General features: G+C 41.1%; 1 protein-coding gene across 6 annotated transcripts in view; it reads right to left on the bottom strand.

The window, feature by feature from the left end:
- Positions 1-15,685, bottom strand: part of NHSL1 (NHS like 1) — a 264,623-nt gene that overhangs the window by 77,591 nt on the left and 171,347 nt on the right. Inside the window, exon 1 of one of the 6 annotated variants that reach the window (XM_032274639.1) lies at positions 8,678-10,379. The exons of the other annotated variants lie outside the window; for them this stretch is intronic. Coding sequence (XP_032130530.1) covers positions 8,678-8,738 — 61 coding nt within the window. The 5' untranslated portion in view covers positions 8,739-10,379. Of the gene's footprint in view, positions 1-8,677; positions 10,380-15,685 lie in introns of those variants that run through there. 6 annotated transcript variants of the gene reach the window in all.

The raw sequence follows: 15,685 nt of genomic DNA, 5'->3' as shown, positions 1-15,685 counted from the left end.
TGTTAGAGTACAGAGAAGAGACTCTTGCATAAAGCACAGTCCTGGGACGTGGGGAGATATGCTGGCACTCTGGTGAAAGGTCATGGGACAGCCCTGTGGTGAAAGGTGGTGAGGAAGATGGAAAGAGGCAGGGCAGGCCTTGCAGTGTCTTGCTTGCCACCGTGGGTGAGTGGCAGGCAGTGGGCAAGGGGTCCCAGAAAGAGGGTCAGAGGGAAAGCTCTAGGGCCAGTGTTGCATTTTAACTAAAACCCTGATGCCAAATGAAAATGGGTTTGGATAGGCTTGACCGGAATGGTGCCACAATCCACACAAAAGGTGAAGGGGTCAGAATTCACTCTCAGCTCAGAACAACTTTCTTTCTCTAGAACAACTTGGTTTTATTAGCCTGAGTTTCATTGTCTGTAACATGTTTCAGGAACCCAATAAACCTAAAGTATAAAGTTCAAAAAATGAAAACCTGGCCATTTAAATAAATGACTCTGTTACTACTCATGTTTTTATCTTTAGTACCACCTCATTATTTTTATGAAGGCCAAAGATTATATGTTTAAACCTAAAAGCTTCTTAAGAGCAGAGCTGTCTACAGCTTCTAGAACTCATGGACATAGCCTTGCCCATCCCCACCCCCATCCCTATTTACACAAATCCACAGGCCCTCCTCAGTGTATCAAATGCAGGTAGGGCACCAAAAGTCTTTATTTGAAATCCAAAACCTTTTTCACAAATACTGTTAAACAATATTGATTAAAAAGGATTATTTTCAGATTAAATTTCAATCTTTGAGCAATTGAAAATGAAATATACAATCAATAAAGATCATTATGTTCTTCCAAGCTGAAGAGGAGAAAGGGGAAAGAAAAATCAGACATAACAGAGTTCTGCTCAGGGCTGCGTATTAAACGATCATTTGAAGTGCTTTTCAAAGGAATTTAGCTCCTCAAATAGAAAATTTTTCAGGGCAAACTTATTTATAAATGGTACTTTTACTGACTGTTAATTCATTTTAGGGTATTTTTAAAAATCAAGTTTAACCTCTAACATAGAAGACTGTATTTGACTATGATAATTTAGATGTACTCATCTTTATGCATGGTTAAAATACTTCAAATACAATTTTTAAATCCATAGACACGCCCATTCATTCTTATGCTTTTCAGACTCATTGAAACACTGGAAAACATCACAGCACAAAATACAACACAAGCCTTCTGGGTCAACAGAATAAAATATACAAACATAGCAGTAAAGGATTATAGACATTTCTACAAATTAACATCAACTACTTAATAAACATTCATAATAGTTTACCAATAGATAAAGATAGTTTAGGCCTATCCTTTTCATTAAGGAACAAAATCTTCCTATACTGTTAACTCTTTTTTTTTTTTTTGAGACGAGTCTTGCTCTGTCGCCAGGCACCAGGCTGGAGTGCAGTTGCGTGATCTCAGCTCACTGCAACCTCCGCCTCCCAGGTTCAAGCAATTCTCCTGCCTCAGCCTCCCAAGTAGCTGAGACTACAGGTGCGTGCCACCACGCCCAGCTAATTTTTGTATTTTTCAGTAGAGACGGGGTTTCACCATGTTGGCCAGGATGGTTTCGATCTCTTGACCTCGTGATCTGCCCGCTTCAGCCTCCCAAAGTGCTGGGATTACAGGCGTGAGCCACTGTGCCGGGCCAATGTTAACTCTTAAAGATAAGAATTAATGTTTCATGTTTTTATGAATACTTTCACATTGGGAGCAATTATGTACAGTTTGTAATTCCTGTCTATCAAAATAACACTTATGAATTATTATTCAAACAATTATCATTGAATTATCAAAGCTGCAAAGCAAACCAATAACATAGGCGGGTAAATTAATACAGTCAACAAATGTGTAAATAAAGCAGCAAATTTTAAAAACAGGGCTGCCAGATAAAATATATGATGTCCAGCCAGGCACAGTGGCTCACGCCTGTAAATCCCAGCACTTTGGGGAGGCTAAGGCGGGTGGATCATGAGGTCAGGAGTTCAAGACCAGCCTGGCCAAAATGGTGAAACCCTGTCTCTACTAAAAATACAAAAATTATCTGGGTGTGGTGGCATGCTCCTGGAGTCCCAGCTGCTCGGGAGGCTGAGGCAAAAGGATCGCTTGAATCCAGGAGCCAGAGGTTGCAGTGAGCCAAGATCAACCCACTGCACTCCAGCCTGGATGACAGAGCCAGACTCCATCTCTTTTAATTTTTATTTTTTTGAGATGGAGTCTCACTCTGTCACCCAGGCTGGAGTGCAGTGGTATGATTTCAGTTCACTGCAACCTCCACCTCCCTGGTTCAAGCAATCACCCTGCTTCAGCCTCCCAAGTAGCTGGGATTACAGGTGCACGTCACCATACCTGGCTATTTTTCTTTGCAATTTTAGTAGAGACAGGGTTTCACCATGTTGGTCAGGCTGGTCTCGAACTCCTGACCTCGTGATCCACCCACCTCGGCCTCCCAAAGTTCTGGGATTACAGGCGTGAGCCACTGCATCCAGCCAAGACTCCATCTCTTAAAAAAAAAAAAAAAAAAATGGCCAAATAAAGTTGAATTTCAGATAGATAAAAAGTATATAGCTCATTGTTTATCTGACATTTAAATTTAACTGGGCATCTTGTATTTGCTTAATCTGGAAATCTTAAAGTACAACTTAAAAAAATTATCTAAGGTCATGGAATGGTAAGAGTTTGATGGGAGTAGAGACATCATTGGTTAGTAATAAAGATTTATTCATCAAGAGTTGACATTAGGCCGGGCGCGGTGGCTCACGCCTGTAATCCCAGCACTTTGGGAGGCCGAGGCAGGTGGATCACGAGGTCAAGAGATCGAGACCATCCTGGTCAACATGGTGAAACCCCGTCTCTACTAAAACTACAAAAAATTAGCTGCGCATGGTGGCGCGTGCCTGTAATCCCAGCTACTCAGGAGGCTGAGGCAGGAGAATTGCCTGAACCCAGGAGGCGGAGGTTGCGGTGAGCCGAGATCGCACCATTGCACTCCAGCCTGGGTAACAAGAGTGAAACTCTGTCTCAAAAAAAAAAAAAAAAAGAGTTGATATTAAAGGAATTTTTAAAAATCTACAGTAGCTGTCATCTGTTAATACAATTAAAGTTTTTAATAATAAAAATAAGTATTTGATACGGCAGATTTTAAAAACTACTTAAGATTAATCAAGACAAATTGGGTGGACTTATAAGTTCCTGCGGCAGGACATTTATTTTGACTAGAAACAAACCAAAAGATGAATTGGTCAGTTGTGCCTTAAGAAGCAATCTCTTGTTTTTTTGCATCAGGCATTTTTCTTACAGATTACTACTGTTCATTTCCTAGTAGTCTAAATCTTAGGTATTTTAACTTTCTACCTTTCTTTGTCAGTTTTAACTCCTTACTGAAGAGCTGCCACATAAGAGGAATATTACAGCAACCACACAGTGGAAGGACAAGTCAGGCATCTCCCTAGTCCACAAACATGAATGGTGGGCAACTGGTATTGTATGTCCACTGATGTGATGAAATACCAAGTATAAATATCACCTAAGGTAAATCAAAGTTTTTTTTGACAGGTTAAATTCTTCCAGGTTACAGGAAATAAAAGAGCTAGAAGCAAAAGTAATCAGTCTTAAAATGGGACATTAGGCTGGTCTGGCCTCTCCAATAACTTACAAATAATTAACACTACTACCACCACCACTAATAATAATAATGGGAATACACCAAATTAGAAGGGATTTAAAGAACATCACAACATGATCCTGGATGGGATGCTAGTTTTGGATAAGGTAGCTATAAAGCCTTTTACAGATAAGTGAAAAAAAATGGAATAGACACTGGGTGTGATCTTACCCTATGCTCTTAATTTTTACAGCTGCATAATGAGGTACACAGATGTACATACATACACACATTTAAATGGTCATGCAGAGACACCGTCCACAGAATGAAAACATGAATCTGATAACAGATACGAACAGTTAACCGTTCCATGAATGCTAGTTCACAAAAGCATGCTAAAAATCACCAATATTCTAGAATTTCATTGGTATAAGGATCTTTTCTTTCTTCTGTTTCTGAATTAATCTTTAATGATGACTCCTATGACATACTGAAAAAAGACAAATGGAAATCTCTCCATCAACTGAGGTGGGGGAAGTGGTTGAAGACAAAAGGGGGAACCTTAGGAGATGATAATGTATCAATTCTTTAGGAGAAACTTGATCTGGCATCCATTTTGCCAGTTAATTTTGATGCTAGAAAACACCCTTTACTCTGCATGTGCTGAAGCTAAAGGCTTCCGCTGTGGATCCTCGTTAATAATTTAATCCAGTATAATTGCTGCCATCGGCTTAGTCAATTTCAAAACGTTTGCTATCACTGTGACTAGTTTAGTCAAGCCACAATATTCATGTGACAAATGTTGAACAAATGAAAGGCGAGGCAGACAGAAAACATGCTATGAAAAAAAAAGAAGCCCAATTCAAAAGTCCCAAACACAAAGGGAGGCCTGCTGACACAGCATTCAAAGTTCAGCCATGCCTGCAGGAATGGAAGGCTGCAAAGTCTCTCTAGTACATGGCTGGGATCATCCAGAGACTGTCCTGAGATGCTGGAAATGAGGTCAGGCTAACAGGGGAGAGCTTTGTGAAAGAGATGGGTGCTGATGTTGGAATCATTGGTGAGTAGGGTAACAGCACAGGCAAATCCAAAAAGGGAGAATTCATAGGCCCCTAGAAAGTTAGAGCTGAAGAAAGTCATAAGAAACAGTTAAGCCACTCTCTTTTACAAATAAGTGACCTGCAGTGATCAGAGCCACCTAGCATCCGCACTGATACCTCAATCTTGTGGTCCAGTTTTCAATTCGACATGCTACTTGCTGCCTTCAGTAAGGGCCAGTGAGGTGAAGGATCCAACTGTCCACACTCGTTCTGCCTCTATGCCATTGCACATGCTATCAGTCTGCTGGGACGCTTGATCCTCCACTGATCCACTTGGTATACCGCTATTCATTTTTCAAGTTATAATTCAAATGTTAACCTTTCTTAAGAAGCATTCCTTGACAGACTGTAACTCTTTATTTCAAAAATATGTCACTTTATTTCAAGGATAACTTCCCCCAAAGTGAACTATGTCTTTCTTGCAGAAAGAGAGAAATTTCATTAACTGTAACCTCTTACACTTGAACCAATTATTCTTTGTGACATGTTATACAGCCGTAATCCATCTACCCAAGTAGTACAAATTCATCTAATTCATTCTCAAAGGCTTTATTAGGTATATAAAGGTTCGTTTCAGGAGAGAAATCATGTATATAAGTAGAGCTACATATTGAAGAACTCAACTGTAAAGTTAAATCACTTAGCCTTTCCCAATTCAGTCATTAAAAATACATTTTCTGAATGCCTATAAAGGGTCTACAACATCTTAGAGAAGAAAATACTTTTCAATCACTTAGAAATTAAAACTTAATTCTCGTGTTATTTATACTTAACATAATCATACTTTTACAATAAAAATAATTCAAATAACAATGAATCAAAATTTGAAAAAGAAATTGACGCAACCTTTATTCTAAAATCATCAGGGAAGGAAATCTCATTGTGGAATGAAAGCCAAAGTGTAATATGATGATCCTAGAGATCTAATTTAAAAGAATTGTGATTAGCTAAGTGCTTTATACCCTGAGCTCTCTTGTATTTTTAAAATTGGATAATATCAAGGACCTGCTTGATTGACGGTGTTATAAAACCCACAAGGAATCTATACTTGAAAGGAATTTTCTACTTAGAAAAAAATTGAGAGCAAAGAAAGACTTCCTAATAAAGACTCCCAGGAGAAACTGATAAAATAAAGTAGAAGGTCGCCACCTACAGGGGACACCATGGCACTCAATGACACACTGGTGCGAGAAAATGATTCCCCCAGCTGTCACAGACGACCTGGGAAGAAAGCCCTCTGGTTTAACATGCTCTCATTCACGGTCACGTCTCAAACGAATATCCTTGACTTCCTCCACCAGAGAAAGACATATTCTATGATTTCTGGGTCCTTTCGAGGCTCAATTTGGACAACATTGACATCACACCTTCAGAAAGCTTTGTGAATATTCATAAACCACCTAGTGTCTGCAGCCAAGCTCACATTAAGGAAGTACCCGAGTTATATAAAACATTTCTAAATCAATAAGGGGGCAGCTGTGTTTAACTGAATAACAGTTAAGAAAAACATCTACATCACTTTATAACCAAAAGGTAAAGCCTTACACAAAGGAATCCAAAAAGCATTTTCATTTGGACAGATGAAGATTCTGAAATCACTCCATCCAAGAATACAAAATACAACGTAAAATGACTGAAGGCAAATCAGATTTATCACTGCCTAATTTCTTCCCAATTAATCATCAGTAAGTATAAAGATTTAGAGAAAACAGATAACTAGAGTTAATGATTTAGTAAGCCGTGGAACAATCTCTGTGAACTTGTGTTCTGAAGACTAACTGGCTGTTCTTTTTCTCTTCTCTGTTTCCTGCTATTTCTAATATTGTTTCACATATGGTTAAGCCAAATGCTATAATTAATCGGCTGGTGTGCTCAACTGCTTTTGTTAAGAGGACAGCTGGTTCATATGCAAAATGGTAATGAGACAAATTGGACTATTTTGGTTTGCTGATGATAAACCGATAGCAAGAGCTACAGTTAAGTCTCCAGCTGTACTTGGTTTTCTAGTCATGGTAAAGGTTAATCTAAATGAAGATAATATTTTATTTGATTAGTGTTGATGTTTTCAAAACATTTTCATCATTGTCCTAAACTACAGAATACATGGCAGCAAAATTCTCCAAACAGCAAAATCACAGCTTCTTATGATGCCTGAGTGCCACGAGGGTTTTGTAATTATGGTGGAGGTGAGGCATAAGAGCAAAGGTCAGCCTGACATAAGATGATATTTGAATTCACCTAGAAAGTACAGAACTTCCATTAATGTCAGTTACCCAAAGACTTAAGTAAATAAAAACCTTCCTATACTCAATTTTTCATATTCATTCACTGATTTTTCTTTTCAATTCACATTGAAAAGACCATTTTTAGCAAGTAAACATCAAATGAGAGCAAGCGAAAAGAACAAAACATCGATCCTTATATGGAGACATATTGCTTAGTATCTCTAAATTCTAGTAACCTGGTATTTCTAAAGCAAGGATGTCACAATGTAGATTTCTGATCTGATGCCACAAAAGTATCAGGTCTGTGGGCATTCCCTGTTACTAGAAGGCAACACAACTAGGGCACAGCTGGAAGGGAAGGGAGGTACACTGATTGCAGATCCCACATAATTTGGCCCACACAGTATCTGAGAAAAAAAAATCAGCCAGGAATTGAAACAGTAATGTGAATTCTAGGTAATGGCACTGACTTTGTAAAAATGACACCCTTAGCTCCTCTTCATCAGCATCATGGAGGCTTGGAACAGAAGGCAGAAAAATAACAATGGAATTATTCTTATCTTAGCAAATAAAATCATATTTGGAAGGATTAAGATCAGCAGGCTTCCTCATATACCTAACAATATTTTTAACTTGCAGCCAAAAGTGAAGTTTGGCATTGAAGGCAGGTATGGAGATTTCATAATTTGGTCCAATGTTTGTTTTTTACTAAAGAAAAAAGATAAGGTGGATTAAAAAAATCACAGGGGAGGGGGGAGGGAGGAAGGGAAGGGGGAGAGGGAGAGAGAGGGAGGGAGAGAGAGAGAGAGAGAGAGAGAGAGAGAGAGAGAGAGAGAGAGAGAGAGAGTGTGTGTGTGTGTGTGTGTGTGTGTGTGTGTGTGTGTGTGTGTTTTTTGAAGAAATTAGGTCTATGGGGTCTCCCGATGTTGCCCAGGCTAGTCTCCAACTCCTGGGCTCAAGTGATCTGCCTGCCACAGCCTCCCAAAGTGCTGGGATTACAGGCATGAGCCACTGTACCCAGCCACTATGAGAACTTGGCCAACAATGAAGACAATCAGTGTCTTGCTGAACTAGTATAAAAGAAAAGTAATAGGCCAGGCACAGTGGCTCACACCTGTAATACCAGCACTTTAGAAAGCCAAAGTGGGCAGATCACTTGAGCCCAGGAGTTCAAGACCAGCCTGGGCAACATGGCGAAACCCTGTCTCTACAAAAAATACAAAAATTAGCAGAGCACAGTGGCACATGCCTGCCTGTAATCCCAGCTGCTCAGGAGGCGGAGGTTGCAGTAAGCAGAGATTAAGCCACTGCACTCCAGCCTGGGCAACAGGGCGAGATCCTGTCTTGAAAAGAAAAGTAAGATATTTGAGGGAGAAAATAAACAGGTCTTCCAATGCCAAATAGTTTTTCCAAATCTCTCTCAAATTGCATAGCAGCTCTCAGAAGAGTCAGATGGATCAAATTTTATCACCTCATCTGAAACACCTCTTTATGTGCTGCAATCCATATAAATCATTATGTGATAAAACAAGTTTAAATAATGCTGCCACGATCAATTCTCATTAGCAATCCATATTTAATTAAGCATACATTTAGGCTACTGAGGGCAGTTGTAAAATCCCTGCACTTTCCCATACTTGTCTTAATGTTTATGCACAATCATTTTTAATTAGACAAAATTAATTATCTTATTACAACTGCTTTCTGAAGTGAGATACTCACCAACTGCACCCCACGGGATAGAGGAATCGGCCACAGACTCCAGAAAATATATTACATTCATTATCAAAATAAATCCCAGAGCATCTATGGAGAGCTTGTTCCGGCAGGATATTCCATGTTAAAATAGGATAAAATTCACTTCTTTGCTCAGTAACCTCCCTCTTCTTGTCAGTACAATTCTAACTGCTCAACAGGGTAACTCTACATTCTGAACTTTCTAGCTTTACTTGAATTGTGTTTAACACTCCCTCACCAAAAAAAAAAAAAAAAAAAAACCCAGTCTCTTCTTTCTGCAGCTGCTGAATGCCACAAATAGCTTCTTGTATAATTCGACTTAGAATGCACCCCAAACTAGATGTGTTCAATGGCAACGTGAATGCTTCATTCAGACAGAAACAAAATGTGTAGAATGTCCTAAAAACATCACAGTGGCAAAGGGGATCATTAAGAAGTCTTGGGGCAGACGACCGCTTTCAGCCCTCGCCTGCAAATTCTTCTCAGGTCTATGCAAATGGCGAGAGAAAGGTTTCAGAAGATTCCCACAGTGATGAAAGGAGGAATCGCTAATGCCCCCCAGCCTGCCCTGTCCACATGGGGGTTTCTCTGATATTACCTCTCTTCTCCCCGCAACGAATGTGTTTTTTCTACTGCTTTCCTAATAAGATGCACTTACCCTCAATCTGTTCGATTACCCACACCTAAACTAAAACGTTATTTAAAATTTGTACTCAATGTGCTATGTATTCTATACAAGGCAGACGCCCCCTCTGATATTTCTGGAAGCTCCTGGAGGGCCAGAGCCAATGCCATGCCCTTCACTTCGCACAGTGCCAGCCTTGGTGCCACGAAAAACCAGCTGTTGTGGAAATAGATACAATGGGACAACAGGTAACATTCACGGAAAATGGGCTGGGAGGAAAAAGAGCCTGGAGAACTTTAAAGCATGTCTCATAGTGCCATAATCTTCTAACCTCTACAAAAATCTTCCTTCGGAAACGCCTTGCAAATGCTAAACAAAAATGTCCACATAGACGTTGGCCGCTATAACCTAACATTTATTCATGAATGTATGTAACTTTTTATTTTTTTCCCCAGAAACAAGGTCTCGCTCTGTTGCCCAGGCTGGAGTGCAGATCCTAGTTCACTGCAGTCCGCAACTCCTGCGCTCAAGCAATCCTCCTGCTTCAGCCTCCCACGTGGCTGGGATAAGTAACTTCTTGAAAAGTTTCCTTGTGTGTTGAAATTGAATTTTATTTTCTTGAATACCAGATATACTGGCAATCAAATGATTACAGAGGCTGGTAGGCAAAGGAAGAAACAAGATTTAAAGAAAAAAATCCCTCTTCTTAGTTGCTATGTAAAGAAACAGAGGGCCAGTGGGTTGACCTTTCACTTGCTCTCTTCCCATCATCCTTTGGGTCTCAAATTAATTTGCCATTTCTTCATGGTCTGAATCCGACTCTGTTTAGGCCTATTGTTTACTCTCATGGAAACCTGTACTGTTCTTCCATATCACTGCTGCTTATTCCTGTGTAGTAATTTGTTCAATGACTAATTTGTTCAGTCTCCCACTAAACATAAGATCTGGACCATGACACAAAGGCCATGGCTCGCTGAGCCTACAGCAACAAGGGGCCCAGTGCCAGTTTGATACATTGTAGGCATGCAATTCATATTATTTTATTAAATGAATGAATTTAATATAGTAGGAAAATAAATAGTTTAAATTATCAACTCTAAAGACTTTATTCTTGGCCAGGCATGGTGGCTCACACCTGTAATCCCAGAACTTTGGGAGGCCAAGATGGGTGGATCACCTGAGGTCAGGAGTTCGAGATCAGCCTGGCCAGCGTGGTGAAACCCTGTCTCTATTAAAAATACAAAAATTAGCCGGGCATGGTAGTGCACACCTGTAGTCCCAGCTACTCAGGAGGCTGGGGCAGGAGAATCGCTTGAACCCAGGAGGTGGAGGCTGCAGTGAGCTGAGATTGCACCACTGCACTCCAGCCTGGGTGACAGAGCAAGACTCTATCTCAAAAAAAGAAAAAGAAGAATTAAAAAAAAACCCACAAATATTCTTAGAATGTCAAAAAAAAAAAAAAAAGGAGTTCTCCCTTATCCACAAGGAATACACTTCCAAGACCCCTGGTGGATGGCTAAAACCACGGATGGTACCAAACCCTACATATGTTACATTTATTCATTTATTCCTACACATACATACCCCCGATAAAGTTTCATTTATAAGTTAGGCACAGTAAGAGATTAACAACAACAATAATAAAATATACTATAGTAAAAGTTATGTAGATGCAATCTCTTTCTCTCTTTTTCTCCCTCAAAATATCTTATTGTGGCATGGTGGCTGACTCCTGCAATTTCAGTGCTTTCGGAGGTAGAGACAGGTGGATGGCTTGAGCCTAGGAATTCAAGACCAGCCTGGGGAACATAGGGAGGCTCTGCCTCGACAAAAAGTAAAAAATACAAATTAGCCAGGTGTGGTGGCTCACACCTGTGGTTCTGGCTACTCGGGAGGCCGAGGTGGGAGGACGAAGTGGGAAGATAGCTTGAGTCCAGAAGTTTGAGGCTGCAGTGAGCCCTGATCGCACCACTGCGTTTCAGCCTGGGCGACAATGCAAGACCCTGTCTCAAACAACAACAACAACAACAACAAAAATCTTACTCTAATGAATTTACCTGTCTTGTGATGACGTGAAATGAAAAAATGTCTACGTGATGAGACACCACAATAGTAGATCTGACAACTGTGAATGGGCAGGCAGTGTCTACAGCGTGGATCAGCTGGCCACATCCTGGGCAGGATGGGGCAGGAAGACCACACTTCTCAGAAATCAGTACACAATTCAAAACTTACGTATTATTATATCTAAAATTTCCCACTTAATATTTTCAGATCTCAGTTGACCACGTGTAACTGAAACTACAAAAAGCAAAACTGAGGCTAAGGAGAGACCAGTGTAAAGTATCTGCAGCCACTCAGATCAGCAGGGAGCTTTTAACCAGAGACAAAAGTTCATTCACAGAAATCATTTCATTCATCTTCAGCCTCATCTCATTCATTAAAGACCTCAACACACCAAACAATACTCTAGGCACTGGAGACACCAAAACAAAGACAACCTTCTCTTATGAAGCCTTCTTTGACCTTTTCATCTTCCGCATCCTCTCTCCAGGAGAGTGGATTATTCACTTATTTGTGGCTTATCTGCTCCATAATTGTGTCCATTTGTCTCCCCTGCTAGGACCTGTGCTCCTGGAGGACAGGAACTGGACCATATTGGCTTTGGAGATGCCAGTAAGTTGGCTGATCAAATGAAGCAATAAAGAAATAAATGATCTATTTCTTGTCCATCAGGCATTCTGCTGGATGGAAGAAGTCAGATTCAACAAAATGGAAATAAGGTACATTTTAAATTAGGAAGTGCACAACTCTAATAGCTGGAAGGAAATAGTATCATGGAAAACTTGACATACCAGGTGTCATGTGAGCTAGGCCCGGATGGGTAGGTAAAGGTTTGCTAAAGGAAAACGGATATGAAACACATTCCAACTCAACAAGAAGGCATACAGAAGAGAGTAAGTTGTCTGGAGTTGGGAACACTGAGTGGTGTGTGTGATGAGGGTACACGCTGCCTCCCACAGTCCCGGGCAAGCCACCTCCTTGTAGAGGGCACCACAGTGAGAGGCTGGGAGGAGCTAGAAACCACATTTCCCAGATTTTTACACAGGAAAAGTCTAGCCTAGCATTTGCAAAGCAGATGCACGTGGCTGATGACACAAGTCCTCACTTCTACGCTCCTGCCGCTTCAACTGTTTCTGCTGCTAAGTCTGACTGTTGAGGTAACTGAAGTCTCAGTGTGCAATCTCTACTTTCATGGAGGCGGGAGGCAAGGCATGGGGTGATCATTTTGCTGGTAAGGTACACAGCTGAGGCTGTGTGGTCCTGGAGTCAAAACCTGGGTGCCAGCTTTGACTGCGGCAGAGATAACGACCAGTTCCGGGAGGGTCATACCTGAGTGTTCAGCTTGGACCTACTCCCAAAGGTTTTTCCAATGATCAGGTAAATACCATATACCCTATTTTAAATCCCCTCTGCTTACAATGCTGTGTGCAACTGCACCTGTCTGAGACAATCTGCTGGCCTGGTGGGATGACAAAGTGGGGTTTGTGGTTATGGCCGTGGGAGATATGGCTGGAAAAGTTACGTCTCCACTGGTGTCAAGGTCAAGTCAAAGACATTAGAACTCTCAGTTAGCAATGGTTGAACATCAAAGTGGTTTTTTTTTTTTTTTTTTTTTTTGAATTTGGAAAAATAGGCAATTCATTTTTTTGTTTGTTTGAGACAAGATCCGGCTCTATTGCCCAGGCTAGAGTGCAGTGGTGTGATATTGGCTCATTGCAACCTCTACCTCCTGGGCTTAAGCCATCCTCCCACCTCAGCCTCCCAAATAGTTGGAACTACAGGTTCACACCACCATGCCCGGCTAATCTTTGTATTATTATTATTTTTTTAGAGACAGGGTTTCACCACGTTGCCTAGGCTGGTCTTGAACTCATGAGCTCAAGCAATCCTTGTGCCTCAGGCTCCCAAAGTGCTGGGATTACAGGTGTGAGCCACTGTGTCTGGCCAACATGAAAGTTTTCACACAAAATAGTCTTCCATGTTTTAGAAAAACATTAGAGACATAGAAAACTAAATATAAAAAAATAGACAAAGTGTTTAAATCCAAGGTGAACTATAGTGTTGATGAGAAAGGAATGGAAGTAAACAGTCTATCTTCCACACCATAATTTCCCCTATGCCTACTCTTTGGCTGTATCATAACACTTTCTGCCTCTCTTAAATGTGTTACCTAGTCCAGGTACAACACCAGTAGTCCAGGGGGTAGGATACTGTCACCTTCTGACTCTACTTAGCCTCTGTTCTCACCAGACTCTCCTTCAATTTCATGTTGTTGGAGAATTCTGGGTGAATATTTCAGTTCTTGATTATTACCTGTCTTGTCAGACTGATTTTTTTCTATGAGTAGGGTTTGCAGAAACTGTATGGTCACAATCAAACCCCATGAATGGAAAATAACAATGACATAAAAAGTTCTCTCTGTATTCTTTTTTAAATCCTGAGTTTTCCCCAATTTTAATTATATACAGTTCTGAAGTACTGCATAAATTCTAATAATGAACATGTAAGATCTAACCACTATCCGTATTTAGCGAAAGAACATTAGATAACTGAAACAAGACAGCCAGTGCCTTGTTAAAATGGATATGCAAGCAATGCCTGAGTACTTGGAGGTAAACAGCAGAATCTACTCTCATTATATTAACTAGGCAAATCCTATTTATTAAGAGATATTAAGGAGCTCTCAGAATCTCCAGGAGGACCAGAGGAGAAGTTTACCTGCCACACAGCCAGGTCTGTAATAGCGAAACACTGCTGCTCCTGTCACCTGCTGGTCATCATAGAGCACGCGCAAGTGTGGATGCCTAGTGCCCACAGAAGCAGCTCCCAGAGCAGAAGGCCAGTCAGTGCTGCTGGGCTTGTCAGTAGTTCCAGAAAACTACTCAGCTACTGCCTAACATCCCTCAGTTTGGCATCCACATTTAATGAGTGGGTCAGGGTGGCAGAGCCTAGGTCACATACCTGCACTGTAGCTGCAAGGGAGTCTGGGAAGTGAATGTTGTTAGTTCTGTGGCTGGTTAGGGGAGACAGTCAGATCAGATGGTGGGGAGGGACAGTGGGGAGTGTGACAGGAGTGGAGTAAGAACCTGCTGTAAGATTTCTGGACAAGTTCTTTAGTAAGGGCAATTACTAATAAACGTTCCAGTCGCCTGAGATATGTAGTCTCTTATTTCAGTTTTGCTTCAAATCCAAAAATACATCTGAACTTCCTGAATCAGAATCTGAGACTGTCAGAAAACTCTTTGACCCAAATGGTCTCAGTGCCCCTCAAGAATTCACCCAGCAGCATTTAACAGTGTCACCTGCTAAGTCTATCAACTCAACACAGTCCAGGATTGGTTTATTTCCATGGACTCTCTTACCGATTACCTTTAAACAAATTACAGCAGATTTTTTTTCAAAAGACATGCACAAACTCACATTATATAAGAAAAATAATACAAGTGAGGGTAGAAAGTCCACAGGAATGATTTTTTTTTTTTTTCCCAGAAAAACCCAGAGCATTTCATGGGTTCTTGCAATCTCACTTCAGAAATTAAAAGAACAGGTCGGGCACAGTGGCTCATGCCTGTAATCCCAGCACTTTGGGGGACCGAGGCAGGTGGATCACCAGAGGTCAGGAGTTCGAGACCTGCCTGACCAACATGGAGAAACCCCGCCTCTACTAAAAATACAAAATTAGCCAGACATGGTGGCGCATGCCTGCAATCCCAGCTACTTGGGAGGCTGAGGCAGGAGAATCACTTGAACCTGGGAGGCAGAGGTTATAGTGAGCCAAGATCCTGCCATTGCCCTCCAGCCTGAGCAACAAGAGCCAAACTCCATCTCAAAAACAAACAAACAAACAAAAAACAAGTTAAATTAACTCACTTTTCCAGCTAGCCTATGTAATTAAAGTTGGAGGCGGGGGAAGTAAAACTAGAAATGTTTACGTTTGGATTTAATTCTTCACTACATACTATGTTCTCATGGGGAAGACAGAAATTCAAGAACTGACATAGTAGCTTCAATAGAACATTCTAGAATGCCACTGAAGGCCAGGAGCAGTGGCTCATACCTGTAATCCCAGCACTTTGGGAGGTCAAGGTGGGCTGATCACCTGAGGTCAGGAGTCGAGACCAGCCTGGCCAATGTGGTGAAAACCTATCTCTACTAAAAATACAAAAATTAACTGGGAATGGTGGTGCACACCTGTAATCCCAGCTACTCTGAAGGCTGGGGCAGGAGAATCACTTGAACCAGGGAGGTAGAGGTTGCAGTGAGCCGAGATCGCACCACTGCACTCCAGCCTGGGTGACAGAGAA

This window comes from Sapajus apella, unplaced genomic scaffold (genome assembly GCF_009761245.1).
Source record: "Sapajus apella isolate SASKATOON/1434 unplaced genomic scaffold, GSC_monkey_1.0 scaffold6, whole genome shotgun sequence".
Lineage (NCBI taxonomy): Eukaryota > Metazoa > Chordata > Mammalia > Primates > Cebidae > Sapajus > Sapajus apella.
This window is presented reverse-complemented; position numbering and strand designations above follow the sequence as displayed.